This window comes from Schistocerca americana, chromosome 9, assembly GCF_021461395.2.
Source record: "Schistocerca americana isolate TAMUIC-IGC-003095 chromosome 9, iqSchAmer2.1, whole genome shotgun sequence".
Lineage (NCBI taxonomy): Eukaryota > Metazoa > Arthropoda > Insecta > Orthoptera > Acrididae > Schistocerca > Schistocerca americana.
Genome location: NC_060127.1, coordinates 119,582,413 through 119,592,846, shown reverse-complemented (window position 1 = coordinate 119,592,846; position 10,434 = coordinate 119,582,413). Strand labels below are relative to the sequence as shown.

Below are 10,434 nucleotides of genomic sequence, written 5' to 3'. Positions count from 1 at the left end.
CTTTTTCTCCAAAATATCTAGTTATATGATCAGGAAAGCAGTACATACACATATCTACTGGCTGACGTAAAGTCAAAGGAAGCCGTTCTTATTGACCCTGTACTGGAAATGGCCGAGAGAGATGCAAAGCTCGTTACAGAGCTAGGACTCACATTGAAATATGCAAGTAAGTAAAGAATGATCTTAGTGAATGTGAGACAAACTATCTTCAAACTAACAGATTCCATCTAATGTTCGTGTTTATGTCTATCAGGAAATATCATTAAACATTAAGAAACAAAAATTTGCCAGCAGATGCTGTGCGAGGAACAGATATATGGTTGATTAAAATTGAGAGATATTAAAAATGAATGGAAATTCTTAAACTTCGTGGTTGCTAAAGCTAATTACCCTGTAGAAATCAACTATTTTAATGTCAGTGAAACAACTGCGAAGTGACAATCCATATATCCTGCAACACAAACACAACAAAAAAATTGGTACTTTCAGGAATGATGTTATGTTACTTTTATGTTTAATTCAAAGTAAGTTTGCTTGAAGTCAGTACTACAGACACAGTAGGATATGACAGCCCTTTTTAATTACTGTGAACATAGGATACATTTTCTTAAGATACATTTGGCATAACGCTTTTCACAGACAACTCTTTTAATACCAAAATTTTTTGGAGTACCATGAAAAGTGTCGCCTTAGGTATTATTTAACATGCAAAAAGGCAAATTGTAGTGAGCATGAGAATGAAACAAGACAAATAAAAAGTTACTACAACTTTGGAAATATCGTCTAGCTGCCACCCGGATGTACAACAAGCAGTCACATTCAGTTTATTTGCAATGTAAATGCTGGTTGATATACACAAATCCAGTAACATGTAAACATAGTTATATAACTGTATAAGCACACTAGCCTACAGAATTACAATAAGAAGGAATATTTGGCTTGTAGGCTTTCGTATCTTCAGGAGGTGAAATTGTATTTCTTTTGATAGAGACGTAAATAACAAAAACTACCCTAGCTTGTGAAACTATTGGTTCCATGCTCAGGGAGGGAAAGTTAGAAACAAGGGACACATGAACCGTATTCCTCTTTCCTTCATGAGAAAGGAACTAACAGTTCTAAAAAGTAAGATAATTTTTTGCACTTTTAAATGTGTGTATTGGCAGTAGGCCTACTGGAGTTTCACCTCATGAAGATCAGCCATTCCGCCTCCTTGTAATTTTGTAGTTTTCATACATTAAACATAACTCGGCATACAAAAATAATTTAAAAATCTGGGTTATTAGCATCTTTATGGAATAACACACTTCATATTGTGACATTACCCCAATGTGTACTTCAGCATAATACATTTTTCATAGCATTAATTCTTTATAACATTTAATTTTTAATACATTACACTATCTTCATTGGAACATATAAGTACAAGCAGTCAATGACAGATTTTGCCATGGATACATGTTTTCATATCCAGTTAAACTAATAAGCTCACTTATGAATGTGTTTCAAAAAACTTTCCTGTTTTTGAAGTCAGAAAAATGATGTAGAGTAAAGTCTATCTACTGAAAAAGTTATTTCAGTCACTGTTGTCAGTGGTTGAATAAATGAACTAACAAGATGGTTGAATGCACAAACGTTATTTATTAGTTGAATGTTACATGCATGAAAAACACATGCAAACAGAGATGTGGAATAACACAGACTAAAATCAAAGAACATAGTCACATTAGTTTTGGTGGAAAAGGTGATATTTAGCTATTGATAGTCACCTCAAAGTTTAAATTTATTAATTACATTGGAAAAAGTTAGCAATTCTCATGTGACAGAGTAAAAATATTTGGACAAAATTTCATCTGTCACAGTTTATACAGAAGATGCGTCCACAGTTTACTGACACACTTTCATGTGCTGATCATGAGAATTTTTTGTGTGAAGAATTCATCACAAGTCACATATTATAGAGTAATCTAGCTTATTGCTGCATTGTCTTTTATGGCTGTATTGCACAGAGAAGGCTGCCCAGCTGTATGAATGTATGTAATACAGAACATGTAGTATGTCTGAAAATAAAACACATCAGTTGACTCATGTTACTGTGGACAGATGAGTTAAATGTGCTTCTGTCTTTTCATCCTCAAACTTCAAATTATGCCCTGTTAAGATCTATTTTGTGTTTTGTTCTTGGTGTTTTCTGTTGGGTTTATATATATATGTCATTGGCTAATAGGAACCTTTTGTATGGGATGGACTAGAAAAGAGGCATGGAAAATATTATGAAGTGCTGGTAGTCATGCAACTTTGTCATAGTACATTTGCATCTTTATACCAGCACATATGAAAGCCACATAATGTTCCATTTAATGTGGTCAGAGTGAGGTATATCAAAACATCGTATAATGAAGAGTGTGTGTTAATCCAGTCGTTCCCCTTAATATTTTGAATAGCTCCTATAAATAAATGGTTGTTGTTAGCGTTGAGTACCACAGTTAAAACGTGTATTTATTAATTTAAGGACTGTTTTACAGTGATACATGATTTGTCACCATAATACAGTGAAAATAAATTCTCAAAAATATACAGAAACATTGAGTATGTATGAATGCTTTTAGGAGGATAGGACAGGTGGTCGGACGTGACCTTTATGAAGGAACCACCCCATGATTTGCCTGAAATGATTCAGGAAAACCTCAGTCAGGGTGGCCAGATAAAGTAAACGCCAGCGTCCTGTATAAGAAGTTAGTGTATTGACGGTTCCAGTGCCTAATTCCATTGTTCTCTATTGTACAGCATTCTTTAATATATACAGTTTGCTCCAGGTAAATTATTTTGGAAACATAGTTTTGCTCTTTGTCACTGCACATATCAGGGATTCCAGCCGATGACTGCTGAACCCTGAATGTGCTGCTAGCTACCTCCAGTCTATTCAGAAAACTGACTCCAGGTTTGTAAACATGCCGCTATAACCTGTGAATGTCTTCATGTCCTCCCCTCAGTCCTCCTGAAAAACTCAGTCCTCCTGAAAAACTGAGTCAGCAAGAGGAAGATGTTGAACTCTGGAGAATGATGAGGTATTATTATTGTGCACTACAGATTATGGCACATATTTTTCTTGCAAAAGTATTATAATGTGACAGGATGGTGTAGTTATTCCTTTTATAAAGATTAACTACCACTGTTGAGTCCACAAGTAATATTTGATCATGTATTATGCATAACTTATGAAAATTGTTGTAGCTGTTTCTATTTTTATTTAAAAAAACGGTTGTGTTTTAGTTATATTTTTCATTTCCATGGGCAATTTTTATACAATTTTACTCCCTTATAGAAAATACTGTTTTGAGTTTTTTGTTCATTATTCCTTGGAAAATGTAAGTTCCTTGATCATGAATAGAACTATTAGTGAAATACCTAATAATATTTTGTAACATACCTCATGTTGAGAAATGTGGCACATGTTCTACACACATCAAAAAAAGTTTTGCATCACCCCAGTCCCCAGAACTCCTGGAGATAGACATTGACTGTGGATATTGTACCTCAAACACAGTCCCTTTGACTGTTCAGAGATGTCACTAAAACCGCCCGAAGATGTAAACAAGCATGCATGAGCAATGCCTATCAGCCAGAGGGAGTCCGACAGCCAATCAGTTCCAAACATTCTACCAGGAAGGAGGTACACGGCTCATGTTGTCTGTAGGTAAACCACACCTAGACGGACAGTACCGTGGTTCGATCGCGTCCACATTGTTACTTTGTGCCGGGAAAGGCTCTCAACAAGGGAAGTGTCTAGGCATCTCAAAGTGAACCAAAGTGATATTGTTCAGACATGGAGGAGATACAGAGAGACAGGAACTGTCAATGACATGCTTCGCTCAGGGGCTACTACTGTAGTGGATGACCACTACCTATGGATTATGGCTCAGAGGAACCCTGACAGCAATGCCACCATGTTGAATAATGCTTTTCGTGCAGCCACAGGATGTCGTGTTATGACTCAAACTGTGCACATAGGCTACATGAAGTGCAACTTCACTCCTGACGTCCATGGCGAGGTCCATCTTCGCAACCACGACACCATGCAGTGCAGTACAAATGGGTCCAACAACATGCCAAATGGACCACTCAGGATTGGCATCACATTCTCTTCACTGATGAGTGTCGCATATGCCTTCAACCAGACGATCATCGGAGACGTGTTTGGAGGCAGCCTGGTCAGACTGAATGCCTTAGACACACTGTCTGGTGAGTGCAGCAAGGTGGAGGTTCCCTGCTGTTTTGGGGTGACATTATGTGGGGCCGACGTAGACCGCAGGTGGTCATTGAAGGCGCTGTAATGGCTGTATGATACATGAATGCCATCCTCTGACCGATAGTGCAACCATATCGGCAGCATATTGCTGAGGCCTTTGTCTTCATGGACGACAATTCGCACGCCTATCGTGCACATGTCGTGAATGACTACCTTCAGGATAATGACATCACTCGACTAGAGTGGTCAATTTGTTCTCCAGACATGAACCGTATCGAACATGCCTGGGATAGATTGATAGGGACTCTTTATGGATGACGTGACCCACCAACCACTCTGAGGGATCTATGCCGAACTGCCGTTGAGGAGTGGAACAATCTGGACCAAAAGTGCCTTGATGAACTTGTGGCTAGTATGCCACAACGAATACAGGTATGTATCAGTGCAAGAGGACATGATACTGGGTATTAGATGTGCCGGTGTGTACAGCAATCTGGACCACCCCCTCTGAAGGTCTCGCTGTATGGTGGTACAACACATAATGTGTCATTTTCATGAATGTTGATCTCTACTCCAATTTTCTGTACAGGTTCCGGAACTCTTGGAACCGAACAAAGAGCCATATCAATCCGTGAAATTTCCTTGATGAAATTCAGACGTACATGAATGTGTTGCGTAAAAACTATAGTCCTGGAAGTTTGGGTTTGTTCAGATATGCAGGACTAATTGTTTTTCTGTGCACCATTCAGAAGTGTAACAGGAGTGAGGAGAATGTACTGTGCATCATAGTGTGAGTTATGGGTCTCAGTTCTAGATGCAGTTAAGGTTCTGCAACATTATGATATGGATTATTTCACCATAGACAGTGTATTCAGTATAAAAGACTTGAATATATTCACAGTGTGTGAGTAAAGTTGTCATTCTGTTGTCTAATATTACTGCAATTGTCAAAATATTTAAGAGCAAGGATGTATTTAATAAGTAGCACTTGCAGTATCATCAAGCAATACTCTCAGGGGACACTAGAGCACAACTGGATCCTAAGTCTGAGGGATTAAGCCATGTCATTAAATTTGTGAGACTAAAAGTTGCTTGGTGTATGAGACACATCAAGATGTGGAGAAACCAGTCAAGAAAACTTTTGGATGAGGCATCGTGTTTTGGTGTGCCATCCCCCTGCATACTCTTAACTACTCACCATGAAAACTGTGAGGTGAACATTTGTGTCACAGTTTAATATGTTATGAGCACATTTTTCCACACAGACAGTGGATGCATGACAAAGTAACTAATCACACAGTGTCTCCCAGGACTGGAGCAACTCAATCACATTGTCCACCAGGGTCTGTATCATCTCATACATTCAAAAACATTTTGGGAAAATAGTGATCAGTTTCACACTTTTGTCTAGATCACACAAATCACATTTATTGGTGTCTGGTTTCAATCCAGAGATGGACCATTTTCAGACTGTACTCAGGAACAGTGAGTACTATAAATATAGAGGGACATACAAATAAAATATAAACAGTGTAATAAAAATAAAATGAAATTATACCCAAAGTTGATATGTGGAGATACATTCAAGGAGCAAGAACTACCGAATCCTCCAGATGCTGTCAACTGCTGCAGAAGCAATGATGTGATGTGGTTAAATAGTGGAATCCCACCCCCACTCATCTCAACACATCATTTGTAACCGATAGAATGAACGCTTATTGAATACATGATGAAAACCTTTAGTTACTAACTTTAAAATGATATCTACACTCCTGGAAATTGAAATAAGAACACCGTGAATTCATTGTCCCAGGAAGGGGAAACTTTATTGACACATTCCTGGGGTCAGATACATCACATGATCACACTGACAGAACTGCAGGCACATAGACACAGGCAACAGAGCATGCACAATGTCGGCGCTAGTACAGTGTATATCCACCTTTCGCAGCAATGCAGGCTGCTATTCTCCCATGGAGACGATCGTAGAGATACTGGATGTAGTCCTGTGGAACGGCTTGCCATGCCATTTCCACCTGGCGCCTCAGTTGAACCAGCGTTCGTGCTGGACGTGCAGACCGCGTGAGACGACGCTTCATCCAGTCCCAAACATGCTCAATGGGGGACAGATCCGGAGATCTTGCTGGCCAGGGTAGTTGACTTACACCTTCTAGAGCACGTTGGGTGGCACGGGATACATGCGGACGTGCATTGTCCTGTTGGAACAGCAAGTTCCCTTGCCGGTCTAGGAATGGTAGAACGATGGGTTCGATGACGGTTTGGATGTACCGTGCACTATTCAGTGTCCCATCGACGATCACCAGTGGTGTACGGCCAGTGTAGGAGATCGCTCCCCACACCATGATGCCGGGTGTTGGCCCTGTGTGCCTCGGTCGTATGCAGTCCTGATTGTGGCGCTCACCTGCACGGCGCCAAACACGCATACGACCATCATTGGCACCAAGGCAGAAGCGACTCTCATCGCTGAAGACGACACGTCTCCATTCGTCCCTCCATTCACGCCTGTCGCGACACCACTGGAGGCGGGCTGCACGATGTTGGGGCGTGAGCGGAAGACGCCCTAACGGTGTGCGGGACCGTAGCCCAGCTTCATGGAGACGGTTGCGAATGGTCCTCGCCGATACCCCAGGAGCAACAGTGTCCCTAATTTGCTAGGAAGTGGCGGTGCGGTCCCCTACGGCACTGCGTAGGATCCTACGGGCTTGGCGTGCATCCGTGCGTCGCTGCGGTCCAGTCCCAGGTCGACGGGCACGTGCACCTTCCGCCGACCACTGGCGACAACATCGATGTACTGTGGAGACCTCACGCCCCACGTGTTGAGCAATTCGGCGGTACGTCCACCCGGCCTCCCGCATGCCCACTATACGCCCTCGCTCAGAGTCCGTCAACTGCACATATGGTTCACGTCCACGCTGTCACGGCATGCTACCAGTGTTAAAGACTGCGATGGAGCTCCGTATGCCACGGCAAACTGGCTGACACTGACGGCGGCGGTGCACAAATGCTGCGCAGCTAGCGCCATTCGACGGCCAACACCGCGGTTCCTGGTGTGTCCGCTGTGCCGTGCGTGTGATCATTGCTTGTACAGCCCTCTCGCAGTGTCCGGAGCAAGTATGGTGGGTCTGACACACCGGTGTCAATGTGTTCTTTTTTCCATTTCCAGGAGTGTATTTATAATATTGGCTGTAAGATTAAGCACTATTATATTTGTGATGCAAAGAATTAAAACAAAATAGCACACAGTGAAAAGCCCATAACTTACACCGCCCTCTTCAGGACAGCATGTATGTATAAGGTGTCATTGATTACTTAGTAATGTGTATAACAAGTCTCCAATATTTTTTACCAGCTTGCTTATGTTTACTTATAATATCAGCATAGATTACTAATTTTAAGTTTATACTGTAAAATGTAACATATTTAAATGAAAATAACACAAATTAATCTAGACATACTTCAATACATCATAACATCTTTAACGGTTATTGATGTGCCACAAGTTGCTAAGTAACAGTTAGCGTCCCATACATAAACTTAAAATGAGCAACTTAAGGTGATATTTTAATTTGATACCATAAGCAAACAGTGACAAAAAAACTGTAGGCACATTATACATGTTGCTTCGTGACCAATAATGCCTTCTACATACAGCCTGCCCCGTCGAGGGCAGTGAGAGTTGCCAGCTTTTTATTGTGTGCTATTTTATTTTTAATTCTGTGGATCGAACTTGAAATAGTGGTTAATCTTACAGCCAGTACTATGAGCAGATACAATTTTTAAGTTGGTGACTGAAGTTTTTCATCATTTATTCAATAGACATTCTTTCTATTGGTACAAATGGCATATTGTGATGGCTAGGGGGCAGAGATTCTGCTATTTAGCCATACCACATCATTGACAGCATCTGGAGACTTACGCAGTTTAACTGGTCACCAATAAATGTGGTTTGTGTCATCTAGACTGTCTTTCTAAGTACAATCTTAACTGACTTTTGTTGTGCCTGTCCACAGTGGCATTCTGCCACCCACCCAACCTATTGCAAGGATGCAGATGTGCACGGTGTCAGTGGGAGTACGTGATATGCACCCTTACTGCTGAATTGAGATTACAAGATAGTGTGTGTCAGTGTTCGTAGAAATATATATGGAAGGCTGAGAGTTGAACTGTGGAAGATGATGTTTAACTAACAATAGTTAAGTTGTTACAGGTAAAAAAAAAAAGAAAAAATATTCTGTTTAGATTGGTGTGATGATCTATGTTGGAGATATTCTGGGGGTGCTGCTGGATTGCTGCCCGTTACGTCAGAGCAATTAGGGCCTCAGAGTCTGTGGAGCAATGCGGTGAGCCGCAGGGCTCCAACCTCGGTGAAGTTCCACGGTAGTGGGAGCTGGTAACTAGGGTGATCTGTATATAACACACAACCAAATTTGACTTGGAATCACAATGAGAGTATATTCTTGTTATTACTGTTGATTGGAAATAAACAGATTTGTAATTAGGATAATATACCTAATTTGTGAACCTACCAATGCCTATTACTATTTAATAGCAGTCATTTCACAGGAAATGTGGTGGAAGGCAGGATCCCACCAAATTGAGTAAGAAGATAACTTCAAGAAGGAGAAAACCCTCACACTACACAATATCCTTATCCATCCCTATACTACCCCTGCTCCCAACCCGTTGCCTCATGGTTCATATCCTTGCAGGGCCTGTCCTATACGTTCCACCATCATCTACTGCCACCTCTTACCTCGTCAAAGGCAGGGCCACCAGTGATACCAGTCACATGATCTACAAAATAAGCTGCGATCACTGTGCCACAATCAGTGTGTCAGTTGTCTGTGCACACAAATTGCCACCCCCAAACTGTGGCTGAGAGACAGCTTGACCACTCAGTTGCTGAGCGTGCTGCCCAACATGATGTGCTCCACTTAAACAGCTGCTTCACAGCCTGTGCAATAAGGATCCTTCTCACCAACACCAACTTTTCTGAAAGAATGTGCAGATGGGAACTCTTCCTGCAACATATCCTTCATTCCCATAACTTCCCTGGCCTCTTAACTTTCACTAGTCTGTGTCCTCCACCAGTCTAACCCCTTCTCTGCCCCCAGTCGAGTGCTACGCATGCTCTCTGTCCTGACTCTACAACTGCATAGTTCTTCCCCACCCACCCCTCTTTCCTCTATTTCTCTCCTCTCCAATTTGCCTCTTCCCCCCCCCCCCCCCCCCCTCTCCCCGCACCTGGCGGACCACTATCCCATCCTCACCATGTCCCTGCACACTCCAATAGGCAGCACTGACATCGGCCTCCCCAATGCCCCCCCACCCCCACTGACCCTCCCACCCATCCTACATTCCTCCTCATCCCCTGCTGTCTCTTTTGTTCCCCCACTATCCACCCCAGGAAAGACTGCTGTTCACCTCAGTCACAGTGCACAGGCACAAATGTGTGTCTGGGAGTGCAAACGCACGCGCACCCGCTATCCTTTCATATTATCATTGACCCACATATTTTTGTGAACATGGCCCGACATTCCGAAGAAAACAGTTTTTTTTCCCCCTGGGGAATTGACACAGCAGTTTCACTTGCAGGGATAGACACTGTTCAGACTACAAACTGGGAATGTCAATATCCAGATAAGAACACTGATGACCCTGCTATCGAGTGCCCCAAATCCAACATTTGTCTCCACCACCACCACCACCACCACCACCACCACCACCAAACCCTCTTGAACAGATTGTCTCATTCTCCTAAGGTTAGCAGAACGGCAGAGTGGGTCAACGATGTCATCAAGGGTGAGGCTGTGTGTTTTATCTCGTCGTGAAATACACAGCAATATGAAAAACAGAACTGCAGTGTGGCATTGTTATTTGTATAAATGTCTCCAGAAAGTCTGTTCTCCACTTATGATAATGTGGTTTTGTGATACAACTTCTTTTTCCTCTGCATTGTTCCGCTGTTAATATATCTCTATTGGCACAAAACTGTATTTTATTTATCTTTCAGCTTGAAGGTGGTTATGTTTTCTTCTTCAGTTTTCTCTTCATACAATTTGTGAGTTAGTTTTTCTGTATTTACCTTATTCCTTACATTTATGTTTAAGACAAAATGGAACTGTCGTGATGAATTTTGTATCAATCTGTCAATACTCATTACATAC

General features: G+C 41.8%; 1 protein-coding gene across 1 annotated transcript in view; it reads left to right on the top strand.

Moving 5' to 3' along the window:
* Positions 1 to 10,434, top strand: part of LOC124551358 (persulfide dioxygenase ETHE1, mitochondrial) — a 52,723-nt gene that overhangs the window by 581 nt on the left and 41,708 nt on the right. Inside the window, exon 2 of the mRNA XM_047126394.1 lies at positions 22 to 166. Within this exon, the coding sequence (XP_046982350.1) occupies positions 22 to 166 (145 nt within the window). The remainder of the gene's footprint in view (positions 1 to 21; positions 167 to 10,434) is intronic.